The sequence below is a fragment of the Myotis daubentonii genome, chromosome 5, assembly GCF_963259705.1.
Source record: "Myotis daubentonii chromosome 5, mMyoDau2.1, whole genome shotgun sequence".
NCBI lineage: Eukaryota > Metazoa > Chordata > Mammalia > Chiroptera > Vespertilionidae > Myotis > Myotis daubentonii.
In genome coordinates, this window is record NC_081844.1 from 56018710 (window position 1) to 56038191 (window position 19482).

The 19482-nt window shown below is 41.4% G+C and overlaps 1 protein-coding gene across 7 annotated transcripts in view; it reads right to left on the reverse strand.

Annotated features, from left to right (window-relative positions):
• DCLK2 (doublecortin like kinase 2) overlaps positions 1-19482 on the reverse strand; it is a 139022-nt gene that overhangs the window by 39248 nt on the left and 80292 nt on the right. For 4 of the 7 annotated variants that reach the window (XR_009453024.1, XM_059697873.1, XM_059697872.1 and 1 more), the window contains exons 3-6: positions 14991-15093; positions 11948-12046; positions 10619-10669; positions 6053-6147 (exon numbers count right to left, since the gene is read on the reverse strand). Coding sequence is in view for 5 of the 7 variants with exons in the window: in XM_059697873.1 (XP_059553856.1) it covers positions 6053-6147; positions 10619-10669; positions 11948-12046; positions 14991-15093 (348 nt within the window). In the remaining 2 variants the exon portion in view is untranslated. The remainder of the gene's footprint in view (positions 1-6052; positions 6148-10618; positions 10670-11947; positions 12047-14990; positions 15094-19482) is intronic. The other 3 variants (XR_009453025.1, XM_059697875.1, XM_059697874.1) reach the window with 1 other exon arrangement.

The window sequence follows — 19482 nt, forward strand, 5'->3', positions numbered from 1 at the left end:
GTGGCTGAGGTCGAGGGGAAGACAGAGGGTCAGGAAGATGGGGATGAAGAGAAAAAAATGTCAGTGGAGGTGAGATTCTAGGAGTTGAAGGGGAGAGAAGGGAATGGGTAAGGTGTGATGGCTCTAGAGAACAAAAGGACTGGAAGGAGAATAAAGCAATAACAATGACGGGGAGAGAGAGTTGTATGGCTCTCCCAAAAGACAGTGTACAGAAAGCCATGGAGGGAGCAGGGACAGCCTAAGAAAGAAACTTTGAGTGGCTTGATACAGAGATGAAAGCAGAGAGAAGGGGTGTGGTTGCCAACCTCCAACATGGTTCCCATGGGCCTGGCCTCCTGGCGTTCATGCCCTTGTGTCGTCTCCTCCCAGGCTGAACTAGCTGATGAGTGTGACTACGAGGCTATGAAGGAAACGGTGTCTGCCTTCCAAGGCGAGGTCACAGGAAGAAGAGCTTCTGCATGGACTCTCTGATCCCTTGCTCTGGGGAAACCCAGCTGCCCTGCTCTGAGGGACTGAGGCCAGTTATGGAGAGGCTCCAACATCAGAGAACGGAGGCCTCCTGCGAGAGCCAGCAGCATCTTGACACCACAAGAGTGAGTCACCTTGAAAGGGGATCCTTCATCCCCAACCAAGCCTTCAGGTGACTGTAGCCCTGGTGCTCATCTTGACTACAACCTCGTCAAAATTTTTAAGCCAGAACCAGCCAGTGAAGCTGCTCCTGAATTCCTGACCCACAAAAACTGTGTGATAAAAAAAAACCCCAACATCTTTTATTGTTGTTTTAAGTTGCTAAGTTTTGGGGTAACTTACAGCTAATAGAATTCTCTACAGATTACTAATAGGATGGAATATGGAGAGAGGGCAGGAAAGATAGAGTTGGGAGGGAAAGTCATCATAGAAAGTGGTAATAAAGCAGAAGTGGTAATAAGATCTGGAGTCTGACTTGTCTCACTTTCTCTTTTCTTCTCCTACCCTACACTGCATGTCCATTTCTTTTTGCAAGTGAAACTTCCCTCAAGAGAAAACTGAACCTGGAAAAACCCCAAGAAAGAAGGACAAACCTATTCAGAGGCTTTTTCTATATTTAACCAATTAATCTCAACCCTGGGCTGCAGGTCCTAGTCCCCTTTTTATAATGAAGGGTGATGTGACTTGCCCAAGGTCACAGAGCGAAGTGACTAGCCAAGCAAAACCAATCCCAGGCATTCTGGACAGCTTTAATTACGAAGGAGCCATCACGCTCTCTCTCTATATGGGCCCAGAACAACTTGGCATGAACTGGACTTACTGCAAAGGCCTTTGGGCTCCCCGTGTGCCTGATGGCAGCACTGTGTGGAGGGGGCTCGTGTCTGGCCTGCAGAGCGCCTCCTCTCCAGGTGACTATCACCATAAGTGGCATTGCCCTTCAAGAAAGCCTGAGTCCCTAAGTCCACACAAAAGCAATGCCAAATTCTAATACCTAGGGCCTCGGTTCTGGGGAAGAGGCCCAATGCGGACTTGCCAGGTGGCCCTAGCGTCTCATCTCGTGAACATTCGGTCTGACCGCGGTGTTTCCAATCACGTTGAACAGACTGGTCTTGCTTTCTCACGGTGTCCTGGGAGGCTAGTCATGGTTATGAGCATGAGCTCTGCTTTCCAATCCCAGCTCTGCCACCGCACTCCTCACAACAGGGATTTCATCGCAGGCCCACCATGTAACGTTAGCTCAGATCCATGCACCCATGCGTTTGCTGGGCCTGGACTACGCTGTTTCCGAACTATGCCAAGCTTGACAATACCCAGCTCCAAAGAAAGCCAATAACCCTAACCTACTGTGAGCTTTGGCATTTTACTAAAACTTTATAGGATCAGGAGGAAGTGCTGGGCACACAGTATAGACAGACCATTTCACTTGAAAAGAGCTCTCATTAGATACCTCTTAGGAAATCCCCACCCCGCCAAGTCTCCCAGGAAAAGTTGTCAAAAGGAGTTCTCGATCTTTCCACCTCCCTTCATCCAGCCTCCCCTTCACCTCAGGATGGTCCCTCCCTTTCCCCACCCTCCCCTCCTCGTTCCTTTCCTAATCTCGAAACCCTTTTTCATTCAGAGCATTTGTGCAGAACTAAACCCAGGAACTCAGCAAGCAACCCAGGCCAGCACTCTTTCTCCTAAAAGACTGGCACAGCATAGCTCCTCCGTAATAATCACACAGGCTTCCCCCTGGGGTGCCTGTGTTGGAGTCCTTGATGCAGACCCACCAGTGATGGGGGGAACCAGAGGTTAGGGACACAGACCCTGACAGGGTCAGAGATCCCACTGGCCACTGGGATCTTGAGCGAATCACATCCCTGCACCTCAGTTTCTCCAACTATAAAACGAACACTACATTCATTAAAGATCCGTGACCACTTCCAGGTTTCACATTCAATGGTTTGCGGTCACTATCTTGCAAAACCGAAAAATTATAACTGAGGTATGACTCATGCTCAGTGGTCCTAAAGTCTCTCAGAACCTTGATTAACTCAGTCACCATGTTATTTTTTAAGCTCCCATCCTGCAAAAACTTTCTACAATTTGAAGAAAGCTTTGCTTCCGCTGCAGACTCTGTCCAGCCTGCAGCGAGTGTGGAGGTTTTATGGATGCAGACGCCTTTCGCTCAGGGAGCACTGAGAAAACGCTGAGTGCTTTTGTGGAGGGAGGGCTGCTTTTGCAGCTCTCATCCTTTTCAATGGGCAAACAGAAATGCCACTGACACCGTGGTCAGAGATTAGACATTACACCGTCACTCGACTTTCACTTTCAGTTCTTCCAGTGTTCCCACCCAAGCACCAAATCGATTCCCAGAAATTGGCACAAAGGGGGGGATAAATTGTGGCAGAACATCAAACTCTGCTTGCTTGTGACTTGTTTGCTTAATTCCCTACGAAGTAAAATCCAGATAGTAAAACATAAATAAATAAAATCTGCCCAAAGCTGTGTCCTAGCAGATTGAGAGACATGAGCGTCGACGCCTGCACACGCCATCCCGGCTTAGCTTGCTTTGTCAATGCTCCGATTCTCTGGAAAAAGGTTATCAATCCCCAAAGCCATAAAGCTTCTAACGAGGATAAATAGTGGTAAAAAATTTCAGCCCATGAAAAACAGTCCTCCGTTGTCTGACCTCCCCTCTTAATTGATCTTAATGGGCGATTTTAAATGAAGGGGGAAGAAAAAGCATAGCACTAACACATGGTAATTATCTGTAATTCTCCATTAGTAATGCTGCTGAATGGGGAGAATAATGCAAATGTGGACAGATGCTGGCTAGAGCTTCACAAAGACATTGAAATTAGGGTTATTTTGTACAGTAAGTAACATATGACTAACTTGTAGCTTTTCCAGGGCAGATTTTCATCCCTGGAAATGACAATATGCACCACAGATTGCTGGGAAGGGTAATGAGATGAATTTTCCACGAGGCACGACCTGTGGGAACAGGCAGGGGTGGAGATGTTTAACATTGTGTCCTAAAAGTTGATCGGTGTGGCAGAGACTCATTTAGCTGCTAATATTTGATGTAAAATTCGGTGATTCTACATCAGCTTTAAAGTGAGATGAGAAATAGACTCCCCAGCCTCCTAGATAGGTTTTCTGGAAACTTAAAAAAAAAAAAAAAAGACTATAATCCTACCATTTTTAGAGGTACTTTAAAATCAAGCGTTCTTATTTTACAGATGAGAGAAAGAAAAACCCAGAGGTTTCACAGCTGTTAGCAAAGCGCACAGGGCTCAGGTGTGGTGGAGGAGGGGTGGGTGAAGGGGCCTGGCAAGGCCTCTGCTCTCTGCCTTACTGATAATTTCATTTTACCTCCAGGAATCAACATTTCCCTTTATTCTTCTTGACATCAGTACGTAACCTTTCAGAATTTACTGTGTGCCCCAAAGGGACCTGTGAGCTAAGGTTACTAAAATAATTAAGACAAACTTAGTATAGTGAGATTAATCATCTAATGCCTCAGCAATGAGACAAATCACCACATTTTTAAAATTTCACGAATCTTCAGTCCAGAAATGTGAGTGATCTGTGGGCTTTGTACTCATGTGTGAGGGAGTGATGTGCACTCTGAGCACCAAGCAGCACCTAGTGACCCAGGAGCATCAACCGAAAAGGACAGTGTTGGGTTCAGAGTTGAAGATGGACCAGGAAGAAAGATGGGAGCCCAAGTTACCAATGGGTAACATAAAAGGGGAAAATGACCACGACCGACCACGACCCTTGGTAAACGGGGACTGAAGTATCAGCGTTAGGTCAAGGATCCTAGCCCTGCCTGGAGCAACAGCCCGGTGGAAAATCCCAATGACTTGGCACAGGCTCACCACACAGCTGGGTTTGCAATGTTGGGTTAGCAATCACCAGCACTAGGAGCCATGTGCTTTCGCTTCAACAAATGATAAGACAACTGAAACTAGAAAAAAGGTGAATCGACTTGTATTTATTTTTATTTTAGTTCTCTTGGAAGTTACTCAAATTAAAAACAGTGCACCTTTGATCTATTCTGGTGGAAATTAAGTTGGGAAAGAAAAGCTAAAAATACTTAAATTATAGCGAACTTTAATTTACATGATGTCTTTTGGCAGTGACAGTTCGGAACCCCATTGGAATCGACTGTGAACTGACCTATTCAGCGCTTCAGAAAATGCCTGGTGGTTATAAATACAAGGAGCGCCCAGCACGCAGAGGGAGGTGAGCGCTAGGGACTTCCAATCCCAAACTTACTACTGGCCACAGTCCAAATCCTGCCAATCAACAGAAGCAAGGAGACACAAAAACAGTCTGTGTTTTTCTGGACAAAATTTCTTTCTATTTCAGGCACTTAAATGAGAACCATGCAAGTTCGCTCTTGGGTAGACACAACAGTCTTAGGGCAGGATGAGCAAACCTCAGAGTCGGATGGAGAATGAAACCCTTTGAGAAGTGGGGGAACCACAGAACTCACAGCACTGAAGGGGTCAGGATGCCCGCTTGGCAGGTTCTCATTCCTCATTCACTCAAAGGTGGGGGAGGGAGGGTACAGTGTTTCACCAGGTAATTTACTAATGAAAAACATTTTTCAACATCCTTAAAGAAAAACACTCAGATGATACTAACCGATTTTGGAGAATGTATTCCTCATGGGGATATTTCCACTGTCAAACCCAACACTCCAGGAGCATGAAAGTTAATGTACACATTCATATATACAAGGATGGCACTCTATGTATTTAGGTAATTCTCAGAGTACATTCCCGTAAAGACAATCTGACTGTTTCTACGGAAGGAAACTGTCCATGTTTAACCTCAACAATTCATTGCTACTTTACCAGGAATATTTTTCTCTTGTAAATTTAAATTATTGAGAGCTACTAAGTCAAATTAAGCTTGTTGAAATTTTTCAAATTTGCTTTTACTCATCATTTTTCTCCCTATTAGATAAAATGCCTATGAAACCAACTGGTAATCGTTAACTTACTGTTTATATAAGGACATCACATTCAAAACTTAAGACTTATTTCTAAGTTCTTCACCAAAATGAATATATTGTTTTTGTGTTACTACTTGCATATATAAGTAGTTATAAATGCAAGGCCAAACTATGTTAGCAATATTAACACTGTGTCCTAAACGCTGATCAGTGTGGCAGGGACCTGTTTAGCTGCTAATATTTAATATATTTAATATTAAAGTCGTGACTCAAAATGAGATTTTAAGAAGAATCTTTGAGTTCTCCAAGGCTTCATCATTACCAGTCCTTTTGCTAATAACAGGAAAACTACCACTGATAGTATTTTACCATGTTATATTCAATCCTAACCACAACCTTCTATTCCCATTTTAGACAAGTGAACAGTTCAGCTCAGAAGAGTTAGCCAAGTTGGCCAACATTGCAAAATGAAAGCGGATACAGGATCCAAAGCCATGTCTTTTTGGCTCCAAATCCCAACCTCTTTCCTTCTCGAGTTGTGACTGCACCCAAACCCCCGATCAAATGAAACTACTAAACTATGCAACTCAAAATGTCAAGTCATACAGACGCGCCACACAGGCTACTTCATACCTTTAATCCTCTGAGACTTCCTGGGCTAGTTGGAGAGGAACTGGAGGATTTCGTAGATTTAGGGGTGGAGAGCTGGCTGCTGGGAGTCCCATTAACTGACAGGAGACACAAAGGTGAGAGAGGTCATTGAAAACTCCAGACAACCAGACTGTGTCCAAACACTAAGCACATGCATGAAGCTTCCATTCATTTAAAGCTCAAAGCAGATGGCAAATCAGCAAAAAGCAAACGCAACGCATCGTACTGTATTGCAGACAAAGTATTAGACAAATAAGGAGTGAAGCTAGGATTATTTTCAATAATAGCTTTCCAATGGTGACATAGACAAAGATATAGAACATTATGGAACTAGAGATGAGACTTGAGAACTTGTCCATATATCCTGCCTACCAGCAAGGGTAGGGATGAATGACTGTTATCTTTGCAATGGTTTCCTATGAAGATTGTCTCATAACCCCCAATATCTGCTATCTTGATATATATATATCAGCCTGAATAACCAAGACTTTCTATGGCTCTCCCAAATCAGTTCCAACATAATCCAAACACATTTTGTAAGTGCATTATTAATGGAAAAAGAAAATTAATGGTCATTTTCCTTGTAACATCTACTTATTTGTTTGAAGGCTATACAAAAACATTCTTCAACTTTCTTTTTATCTAGACTAGTTATTTCTAATTCATTTTCTTTTCTTCGCAGATTAACTTCCCCATCATTTAGCACATTTGATGTTTAGTTTTTTTTTATACACCCTCCTCCAAACTTCCACATACTTCTCAGGCTTAAAGTTCAATTCCGAGCCTACGCTTGGAAGAGTGCGGCCACTGCTGCTACAGGGGAAGGCAGGTCGCAGAGTCTACACTACAGAATGCTCGCTACACAGTTCCACATGACTCATGCTTATTCCTGATTGATTCCCCTGGATCTGTCTGCTGTAATTTCACAGCTGGTAGTTAACATCAAATATTGGTGTAATTTTTTTTCTTTTCTAAGGAGTATTTATAACCCCTTTTATCATGAATCTTTGATGCTTTTGCCCAATGTAGATCAAAACGGCCATTCATCTCTGTGGAAAGCAAAGCAAAGTGCATCTCCTTTTCTTTTTTTAACATGAGAAAGCAGACACCTATTATTTTAAATGATGCTAATAAGTATAAAAAGCAAAATGCAGTCATAAAGGTCCTGACTAGGTGATTTAAAAAGGTGAACACCAGCGCTAGCTGATTTGGCTCAGTGGATAGAGTGTCAGCCTGAAGACAGAAGGGTCTTGGGTTCAATTCCTGTCAAGGGCACATGCCTGGGTTGTGGGCTCTATCCCCAGTAGGGGGCGTGAAGGAGGCAGCCAATCAATGATTTTTTCACATCACTGATGTCTCTCTCTCCCTCTCCTTCTCCCTTCTCTAAATCAATAAAATATATATTTACACACACACAAAAAAAAAACAACCAATCAGATATAACAAACACACACACACAAAAAAGATGAGTATGAGTCCTTGTGTGGAGGTAGAAGTCCTGGGTCTGGTATTTGGGATTAGATAAATCCTATGTCCACAGGGGTTGATAGGGACCCATGAAGTCATGTTTGCTTATGTATGGCTCATTTTAAAAAATTCAGTGAAGACCTGGCTGGGTGGCTCAGTTGGTTGGAGGGTCATCCATACACTGAAGGGTTGAGGGTTTGATCCCCAGTCAGGGCACATAACTAGGTTGTGGGTTCAATCTCTAGTTGGGGCATATATAGTAGGCAACCAATCAATATTTCTCTCTCACATAGATGACTGTCTGACTCTGTCTCTTTCTCCCTGTCTCTCTCCCTTTCTGAATCTCTTCTCCTCTCTCCCATCCCCTCTCTCTAAAAGTCAATGAACACGTCCCCTGGTGAGGATTAAAAAAAAATTCAGTGAAAATGAAAAATAGTTCTATTTACTTTTGAATTACCAAACTTTAACATTTTTTCTAATTTAAAACTACTCAAAATAATTATCAGTTATCTACATTTTCTTAATAAATGTATGTGGGTATATAGAGTGCAAGTACAAAACAAGTAACTATCCAATTAATTAAAAACTTTTAAGAGTATTTACCAGCCCTGATTTTTTGTCAATTAATCTAAATTTCAATTAATGTTATATCTTTTTAAAATTCTCTTTAAAGGGAACTGGTGGCAGGAATTCATATAAAATAGAGATGATTACGGACAACGAAGTAGTCAAGTTGCTGTGAGCCTAGATCTTTTTTCCTACATACCACACAGAATCTGTATCGGCCACCAGTTCCTACTCAGTAAGTGCTGTTAGCTCTCAGTAATATTCAGACAGCACACTAATATCAAAGCTTTCCTTGGAATGGAGATAGAAAAGGGACTAAAGGAGAAAAAATAAATTGCTGCCAGTGATCATCTGTGTAATTGACCAATCTCCCTAACAGTACACCCCCGGCCTAAACAGGGTTTCTTAACGAAACTCACTGCCAGGGTTTAACTGCTGTCAGTACCGACATGTCCACGTTTCCCCCAGTAATTCTCATCCTAAAGAGACACTGTCGCATGGAGCCTCTAAATTCCCGATAGCATTTGGGAGGTTCTAATGAGCAGTCCTTAGTATCATTTGTTTGCACATCTGTCCAGTCTTTGGGAGGGGAAGTGGGACGTGGGGCAGGGCTCCAGGGTGCCTTCTCCCTGACACTGCCGCCACCCACCGGGAGGTGCGCAACGACCAGGGGCATTGTGATGCTCCCACACCTTCATTACACTCCTGATTCTCTCCCAAAGTGAGGTTTCTATCCGCCCCTCCCTCAACTTCAGGTAAGAAATAAACTTGGGGACTTTATTGTTTGCTTGTTTTCTCTGAATACTTTCAAAAATATTGGTCAATTATGAAAGCATCACAAGCTAGAAACCTAAAGGGAGAATTATGAAGGCTCCAATTATGGTAACTATTACCCACTTATGTTTTCCAGATTAACTTCTATGTGCTTCTTACACACTAGTTTGCTATTACAATAAATTGGAGTTTGGATGAGGAATGCAGTCAACCACAACACTCATGGGAATATTTCTGTCCCAAGATTGAAAAAGTACAATATTATTTTTACAAAGTCACTAGCTCTGTTTGAAATTCCAAGGAGTCCCCTGGAGTTTTTTAAATGGTTAAGAGGTAGGCCACAGTTGAAGCAGTCTATAAAAGCAAGTTATACTTCTGGGTACTGTGGCTTTTAAAATACAAAACTCTTTCCTTGCTGGAAGTGGGGAAGAGAACACAATATTAGTAAATACAGACCTATTTGTTGGTCAGTTTATTTTGTTCATGAGATTCCACATATAAGTAAGATCATGTGATGATTTTTCTTTCTCTGACTGACTGGCTTATTTCACGTAACATAATAATCTCCAGGTCCAGCATTGTGACATTTCTTTGAGTTAATAAAGCTGTTGTAATAATCACAACTTGCATATCTTTCTCCATACGAACAACTGTAAACCTACTTTTGCCCATCCCCACTTAACAACTTTCTTCAGAATCACAGTGAAGTCCCAGCAACTGACTGGGGTCTCAGCTTTCTAGAACTGCATTGTGTTGTGAGGTTGATCTCTTAGAAAGAAGCTGCTTGCTCTCTGAAAGGTGATTTTAAAATCTCACACCTGCCCTGCTGGCGTGGCTCAGTGGTTGAGCATCGACCTATAAACCAGGAGGTCACGATTCAATTCCACAGTCAGGGCACATGCTTGGGTTGCAGGCTTGATCCCCAGTGTGGGGTGTGCAGGATTCTCTCTCATCATTGATGTTTCTCTCTTTCTCTCCCCTCTCTCTTCCTCTCTGAGATCAATAAAAATGTATTTAAAAAAAAAAATCTCACACCGTTTACTTATGTAAGATCTATTCTATTAACCCAAATCTAAACATGGACTCAGTTAAAAATTTGGGGTACTGGAATGCGATGATTCGTGAATCAATTATGAAGGCTGTAACCCTATCACTAAACGAAAGCTAAGAACCTGACAAAAAATCTACATCTTCCATAAGATAAGCTCAGTTCAGTGCATTTATGCAAATTTCCTACTATGTTAGCTTTCCCAGTGTGAGATACTTACAGAAAGCATCATATAAGCTTAACAGCAGAAAGGTGCTTTCAGTTAAAAATACTCATATTTGTCTACACTTTTCAGAAGAGAAAGATAGCATTGAGCCTATTAAGCTCAAGGTAGGCATGAAGGTGACAACAGAATAGTACAATTGTGTCTGTGGCCATTTTCACACTACCAACAAACTTTAGTCTTTTTCAATAGAATATTTTCCAAATTTGACTAGCAACTAACTCCTCCATCGCTTAGGACTGTGACTACACACAGACAGGCACTTGGCGACCTTCTGACAACGACCGGTTCTCCTGTAGGTAAGGGAGGCTGAAGCGCCCTCCGTATTGTGAAGCATTGCATACTGCACAGAGGCACACTGGGACCAGCCAGATACAGTCATGGAAATGGAGCAAAGGAAACAGAAATGTGGCAAACAACAACAACAGAAACTCAGCTGAGTGACAAAGCCATACTAACCATGGCTCACCTGGGGATTTGGCTGTAGAGTAGGCACTGGAGTAGGGGCCACCCCTCTTTACTGTGCACATTCAGTATACACAGAGGAGGAGGAGGAGGAGGAGGAGGAGGAGACAGTAAGGAGAGTGGTTATTCAGCAGGCTTAAACTTGCACACAAACAGAAGGGTGAACCAACCGAGCCCAGAGAAAGTGGGGTGGGTGCTGAAGGGGGAAGCAGTGAACAGGAAAATGGCCCCCAAATGCAGTATTTTATAAAAATTGGATGCTTGAGACAGTTGTTGATTCTACTTTCACATGTTCTAGATTGCCACATGAAATCATGGTTTTTCACAAGCCTTTCCCAAGGGTGGGGAAGGTCCAGCCCACGGGACGCATAAGGCCCAAGAAATCATTTGACCTGGCCCTGCCAAGGCATTAAGGGTGAGTTAATTGAAATGTCTGAACAAATATAGCAGGCTTATTTTTAAGTTTATAATTTTATATGGCCTGAGAATTACATTATAAAGATCCAAATGGCCCTTGGCAGAAAAAAAGATTCCCTGCCCCTGGCAATATCAGCTAAGTTATTCATAATTATACTATAAACAAAGCTTGTAGGATTGATACATCAAGATGTTCATGGACGTTTTTATACTTTTTAAATACCAAAAGGCTCAAAATGATGACAAACCTATAGGCATAGGGCCCGAGAGAAGCTGAAGTACAGTTAAGTCTGACTTTTAAGTAAGTAAAGCACTTCTTTTCAAGAAGAATCACAGCTACTATTAAATTACCTGATGAAGGAAAAGCCTGTGGAAACCTATCGAGTAAATACATTGTTATGCTAGGTGTGTGTATGTGTAAGGTTTAAATTGGCAAGAGGTGATAGGGGAGGCTAGGGGACTGTCTAGGGCGGGGGGATAAAATGGATACATATGTAATACCCTTTGTAATACTTTAAGCAATAAAAAAAAAATAAAAAAAAATAATAAAAAATAAAAAAATAAATAAATAAATTGGCAAGAGAAGAAAATGTCCACAACCATATAGCACAACATTTAAAATGCAAATATGGTCAAATGTGAAACTTCTACATACATATCAAGGAGAAGAATTGAACTAATAAGATTGTTCTAAAAAAATGTGTCAGAACAAAACAAGCCAGTTTCTTAGACAACTTACTACAACTTTGAGAAACAGACTTCGACTTTTGGTTTTAAAAATCATGTCATCTATGTGCTGTTCTGGAACCTGGCTGCATACAAGCAGTGGGAAGACCGAGGATTCATAATCATTGAAGAAAACAAAAGGAGAGTGAAATGCTGCTCCTATGGCCATCATTCCTCTCCCATTCACTACCTGAGGCTGGTGACTTGCTGCGACGAGAGGGCCCAGGGCTCTTGGATCCAGAGTACTTAGCTGAGGAGCGAGAATACGATGACTTCAAGACGCGGCATTCTAGAAAGGAAGCAAAGTGCATTAAATAGATCTGGTGTTAACACTAGCCAGAGGAAAGTCACATGGGAAAGCAGTTGCCTGCCTGGAACCATTACCTGGTCATTTTTTTATTACCATCTGAAAAGTACACCTTGAGGCTACACATCTGTAACATCACCTCATTATTCCAGATGGACACAGAGAGCCCAGTGTCCTAACTTGATACACACACAAATCCTAATCTAAACATGTGCAACGGTGTTTGGACTGCAGCATGGACAGGCAGAAGCTACACTTTTATGATTCTTTCCAAATCTTGAACATATGTTGAAAGGGTATGCAGAACCCTAATTTATGAACCCCTTCCTGTCCCATCTTTCCAATGTGTGGAGCACGAAACTGGAGGAAACTAAACAGTAACTTTGGTCTTCCCATAAATAGCCAAATAACGTGTAAGGTATTAGAGCTAAAGTAAGCAGTTCTAATTGGAATAATTAAGAACATGGCTTTTACATTCATGGCAGATTTTGGATGAAGCATGGATTTGACTTGGTCAACTAGGGGACTTTGGTTACACTCTAAACCTCATTTTTCCCCCTCGAAATGGCATAAAAATAAAATCTGCATCACAGGATTGTTCTAAGGATTAAATTAGATAACATACTGTCTGTAATTTAGATTAAAATATTTCAATTTATGTAAGATGATTGAAATGTGGGTTAGCTTTAATGGATACCCCAGGGGCAATAAATTAACATGTGAAATACACTAATCAGGCAAATACACACCAGAGGACAATGGGTAGCATTTGAAAGATTCCAATCAAAACCTCGCAGGGAGGGGGCTGTAGCAATTTCAGCTCAGTTAATCAGCACTATGGATGTTACTCAGTATTCCACCATCGAAGGGAGTGGTGTGTGAATGAGTTTGAAACATCTTCAAGGCACTGCCACTCTTATGGGCAGGATATCTAAACCTACAGAACCAGTACGAGAAGCTCAGAGCTACAGCCCAGGATTAGGAATCTGAGCCCTGCTTCCAGCTCTGAGGGTTGTGTTACTTGACTAACACTAGGTTAACTGATATTAATGCAAGACTTTGTCAGGAATCCAAAAGGACTAACAGTTGGGACTTCATCAATATTACAACCCAAGTTAAATGACTGACTTTGAAAAAAACGTTGTCTCCTAATAAGTGTACCTGTGGGAGAATATAAGTGTACCTGTGGGAGAATTAGGTCTGAGACCTGCTTTCATTGAAAAATTTTGTGACCTGATGGTGGTGGTATAATAACAACATGAACAACAGCATAGCGCATGCTATGTAACCAAGTACCCTTCTAATTGCTTTATATGTGAACTCATTTAATCCTCACAGAATCTTGTGAAAAGGCCACTGTTATCATCCCTAGTGTGCAGAAGGTTCAGGAATTAGCCATTGGGAGGGAAGCTATCAGTAGCTTCCACTTCTCTCTAATGAGTCTATCTGTAGCTGAAACTACCAATGATCCAACTAGCTTAGGAAAGTTTACAGCATACATGTCAACGGAGTACAACACCGGCACGTATACAGCAAGTGCTCAATACATGTTTCATTCTTGCTGTTTTTGCTGTTACCCAAATTAACTTTGTAACCTAGAGCATAGCATTGAGTTTCAGTGTCTCAACTTTCAAAATGACCAAGATGGACATCAAAGAAGTACTGGGAAATGAAATTATGCTAACATCAAGAAAGATGTAAAATACAGATGGCATGTAAAAGCATATTTTATGCAACCTTAATCATTCCTGAGAATCAGGGAGAACTTTAGATGGGTCATAGGAAAGGACATCACCTGCAATTCTTTAAGGACTTGGCAGTCATGTTATCAGTTTAAAGCAGGGCTAGTCCAAGAGATTATGTAAGACAGTACAGAAACACTCAAAGAAGTTTGGCAGCAGTGAAAGATACAACAGGAAAACAAAGAGGACATCAATGAACCACAAGCACAAGGTAGATAAATTACCCCAAGGCAACCGTGAAAGGGGGAGGACGAGGCAGAGGGGGATTACATAGGAAGTTTGATTCTACAGAATGGACCATCCTGAATTTTTACAAGTCAATGGATTGTCGTATTTATTTGGTAATATGTTTCTCTAATTCTGGACTGTCAGAATCACTACAAATGGAAGGATTCCCCCTGAGTCTAATTTTTGAAAAACTTCCCTCATTCATGAACTTAAAGAGTGAGATTGTATTTCTAATAACCCCCTCCTCCGTGAAATGTTATGCCTGTATGATTTTACCTTGTTACAGATGAAATTGATTTCACTGGTGGAAATGATCACTATTACTGTAATAGGTTTATATTTAAAGCAATATTTCCAGAAACTATAAGGAAATAACCAAGGTTATTGATAATTAATTGAAAACTCCATCTATTGGCTAAAATAAAAAGAAAAGAACTATCCTACCCCATCAATGAAAATTGCATTACTTTTCTACATATATAGACATAACATGTCACTGCTTTTCTAAAGTTACAAACAAAACAGTAAGGTAAAAATCATTAACAACAACTTAGTTGTTATTATTTTTTGTATCTCTTTATGGACATTGGAAATGTACAACTAACTGTTTTTCAAGTTCAACACTATCCATACAATTAAGGTAGCACAACCAGCATCCATTCTGAAAGAGGGCAGGAAATTCATTTCTAAGGCAAAACAATGCAGTAAAGAGATAGAACAAAATTGCTAAAAATGAAAATTACTTAACTATTGACTTGGGGTTAGTTGTGTGTTTTGTTTTCACAACTAGGTAAATACTTTGATTTTATTCTCTACTTCCATTAATTCAAAGATAGTGCTGCCAATGCCATCTTTCTTCAAAAATGAGCTAAGGCCCACTTAACATGCCCCAAGCGCAGTACTACATCCCAAACTCCTGTTTCAGGGTTACAGAGGTGGTCCAGGAACCGCCTTACCGCTGTGATCCAGGACAAAGTCATCTTGGGCATAACGGAATTTTTCAGGTCCACATGCAATAAAAACATCATCATCACCAAAAAAGTCTTGCAGGCAAGTAACCTAGAAAAAAAAAATCACATCCAAGAAACAAATTAGAAATGTTAGACGTGAAGTAAAAAGTCAGCAAAATTAAATACATTTTTTTTAGGTGGGATATGCTTTATTATGAACAAAGCAGCCCAAATTAAATACATTTTTATGCCTCACTTATAATATTGAGTTGGAATGAAAAGCTGTTTGGTATCACATTTCCAAGAATTTTGCTCTTCACAAGGTGCTTTCAGAGTGTCTCCTGACCTCAGAACACCAGAATGAGGTGGTCACAGCCAGTACCAATACTCCTGTCTACCCATGAGGTCAAGGACGCACACACAAGGTAGAGCGATGTTTTCCAGGTTTCTGATTAATGGGCGGCAAAGCTGGGGTGGATGGGGGTCTCTGCTCTTGGTTTAGTCTCTTTACTACGTACCCTTCCTCACTCTCCCAGCAGCTCCGCCTCCCAGCATGGCACCCTGGCCATGACTCTCTACCTCCGGTAGAGTGAACCTTTGGGTATTTGGAGGATTCATGTATGAAAACTGCTTGGAAAGGTACAGGATTCCCCCTTTATCTGTGGGGGTCAGGGGGGTGGAGTACATTTCAAGACCCCTCAGTGGATGCCTGAAACCTTGGATCAGGGGTCCTCAAACTACAGCCCGCGGGCCACATGCGGCCCACCAAAAACATTTATCCGGCCCGCCGGGTGTTTTTGCCGCCGCTGTGTGCATAGGAATTTGTTCATAGTTTTTTTTTAAACTATAGTTCGGCCCTCCAATGGTCTGAGGGACAGTGAACTGGCCCCCTGTTTAAAAAGTTTGAGGGCCCCTGCTTGGATTGTAGTACCAAACTCTATACATACACACCCTTTCACTTAAAGGAAGCGCTATGCCTTCTCTTTGGCATATCTGAATTGTCAGCATCACTACTTTCATGCCTTGGGGTCATGATTAAATAAAATGAGGGTGACCTGAACACAGCACTGCGATACCAGGACAGTAACAGGGTCCCTAAATCCCAGTAGTCACTGCTCCCCTAGTTTCAGTCATCACTGTTCTCACAGGTGTGGAAAGAAAGATTGCAATGTTATGTTCTGTCTCAAAGGTACCAGGGCGACCACACACTACTGCGAGGCTTTCTTCATTGACAGACGATGCTCCTTCTTAGGGCACCCAGGAGGGACCCACCAGGCCCCCCCCTCCTCCCCCCACTCTTGACTTTGCCATTTCTCCTGCATCATTACTTCCATCATTACTTCCGCCTCAGCCACATCAACACTACCTTGCGTTCCCTATCTGCACAGTGCTGGTGTTTCTTTTTTGTGAAACAGCTTTATTGAGACATAATTCACGTACCATACAATTTAAAGTATACAACGTGCTGGTTTTAGTATATTCAGAGTTCTGCAACCATCACCACAACCTTTTAGAGTATTTTCATCACCTAAAAGGCAATCCCATGTCCATTAACAGTCACTCTCCAGGCCTCCCTCTCCTCATCCCTAGGCACCCATAAAATATTTTCTGTCTATGGATTTGCCTACTTCGGACATTTCCTATGAATGAAACCATACAACATATGGCATTTTGCAACTGGTTTCTTTCACATAGCGTGTTTAAGGTTGGAGCACATATCAGTACTTCATTCCTTTCTATGGCTGAATGAATAAATACTCGGTTACATGCATATACAGCATTGTGTTTATCCAGTCCTGTTTATGGATGACATTTGGGTCACGTCTACCTCAGTGCTGGCTCTTGCCACTGTATTTCCGCTCCTGCTGATCCTCAGGCAGAGTTGCCTTTCTGACCACCCTTTAGTGCCATGACCTCCGGATGGGCACATATACTTCCTGGTAATCATTTCCTAGGCTCTAGGAGAGTGCTAGCTTTGCTGAATGCTCAACACATTTTTGTTGATGGAACTGTGGCTTGGTATGGAGTTGTTCCTATTGGAATTGAGTTCACAGACACAGAATAACTTCTCGGGGGTGGGTGGTGCCACCGATGCCATCTACTTTGCCATCTCCACCACCACGTAATGCACTTATTTCCTGTGGTTGAATTTCACACGTATATGGGACAAGATGTTTCATTGTTGCTAGCAGTGCCCCAAACTCAGTTGATACTTTTTAAAGTGAAAACATCTAATAAAATGACAAGGTCTAGTGTAAGTTAACTCTCTCCCCCCAATGGGAGCCACATTAATTTACTGCTGTATATGCATTCTAACTTTGATCAAGTACCAGCTATATGCCAGGCATAAACAGAAGACAAGAAGCACATAGTCTAGTCATGGAGATGGACAAGAAAATTAATAATTACAGTGCAAAATGCTACACTAGGAGGATGCTGTAATAGAACATTTGCTATGAAATATGGAAGTACAAAGAATAAATAACAATGTAAATAGCATCCCATAAAATAAAATATTCAATAGCTAAGACTAGGGGGGGGTAGGGAAAGCCAGGGGAAGGTCAATGGGGGAAAAAAGGAGACATATGTACCACTATTTGTAATACTTCAAACAAGAAAAAAAATTTAAAAAAATAGCTAAGACTATTTCATATATTTGGACACTCAAATAATTCTATCTTAAAACTTATTTCTTGTTCTTTAACTCTGGTGGTCTGTTTGTTCCTTTTATCATAAAATTTAAAAAAACAAACAAACAGATGTAACCTTGAGTTAGGGGCCATGTCACTACATCTGACTTGGAAAAAAAAATAGCAATACCATGAATAATATCTCAAAGTCATTTTTAACAAGGGTAAGGAAAAGGGTATCAGTTTAGAAGACCTCCTGTTTGCTTTTAATTCCTTCTTCAATGCAAGAAGCTCTTCAGGGATAATGGGTGCTATGTGGCTTATAAGAGAAAGCTACACAATTGAGGGGAAAGTAATATTTCTGCTAAGGTATAAAATTAAAGCAATCAGCAGTATCTAATGGGAGACGTCCAACTGAGAAATAATGTATCTATGGGAGCATATCTAAGCTCTCCAAATGAATGTGGGCCGTTTAAAAACAGTAATTTTTCGGTCCTTCAGTAGACAGATTAATTAGGTCAAGGGGAATAGGAGGCAGCCATAATTTCAGTGCTAGTTCTTAACAGATTGCCACAACCACTTTTCTTTTTCTTTACCTATTTGGTCTCTATTAGAGGATATCGAGACAGATACAAAGACTTAAAATACTATGCACATACTAGGAGCATAGAAAATCCTTCCCTCAAAATAAAAAAGGCAGAGGACACAGGATTGCCATCTTCCCTGCACACTGCATTGTGAACCAGAGGAGGGCTCCATTTCCTGAGCCATTGGCGCTCTTTGGAAAGCGTGTTATTTCTTTCCCTTTCCAAAGTGACAAAGGAGAGGGTGGGAAAGCAGGTTGGCTTTCTCTAAGAGCTCTTCTTCCTACAAAATTCTGAAGTCTATTTTTGTTTCTAAGGAAAGCTGACATATTTATATTTTGGAGACTTCTTTTGGAAAAGTGGAGTGCTCTCTTCTGGAGAGGGAAGAAAAGGAACACTATTTTAAGTAGGTAAACAGTATTGTCCACTTGGGACTTATTTCTGTTCAAATTCAGTCAAAAAAATCTTCATGCCCTCCACATCCAGGTGTTCCTTCAAAGCTCTGTAATTTGTCCGACATAGACATTACCATTGAGGTAATGATCTGGTTTTGTTTCCAGATGTCTCAGCGGAGCTGCATACATACAGGATCCTTGTCTAGCTCATCACTATAATTCTAGAAGAGTACATGGCACCTAACATGCAGGCTTTGTTAAATACATTTCTGTTGAAATAAAAAAATGCTTTGAGTCCCTCTTTCTGTAGGGCAGAGGTTCTCAACCTGTGGGTCGCGACCCCTTTGGGGGTCGAACGACCCTTTCACAGGGGTCGCCTAAGACCATCGGAAAACACATATATAATTACATATTGTTTTTGTGATTAATCACTATGCTTTAATTATGTACAATGAAATTGGGGGTCACCACAACATGAGGAACTGTATTAAAGGGTAAGGCATTAGGAAGTTTGAGAACCACTGCTCTAGCGAACCCTCTCTAGAGGAGACATCTACACTCTTTCTGTGAATTCCTGTCAACCCATGCAAGGCAGTCCTTGTTATAGGACGTATGATGTTGGCTTTCTAAGCCAAGGTAATCTATAAGCTCCTTGAACACACCAGTCACATCCTATAGCTCCTTAAAGAAGTTATTCCGCAAATAGTTGATCAAATTTTGGCTCTAGAGTAACTTTCTAAAAACTCATCTTAGATGACGTAAGCTCTAATTGAGGAATTAAATGTCTTTCATCATTATTTCAGGGTGATTTGAGAAAAAGATACTTGTGAAATCTACTACTACAACCATTCAATAAAGGGGACTCAAAGCAAAGTAATTTGCTATTCAA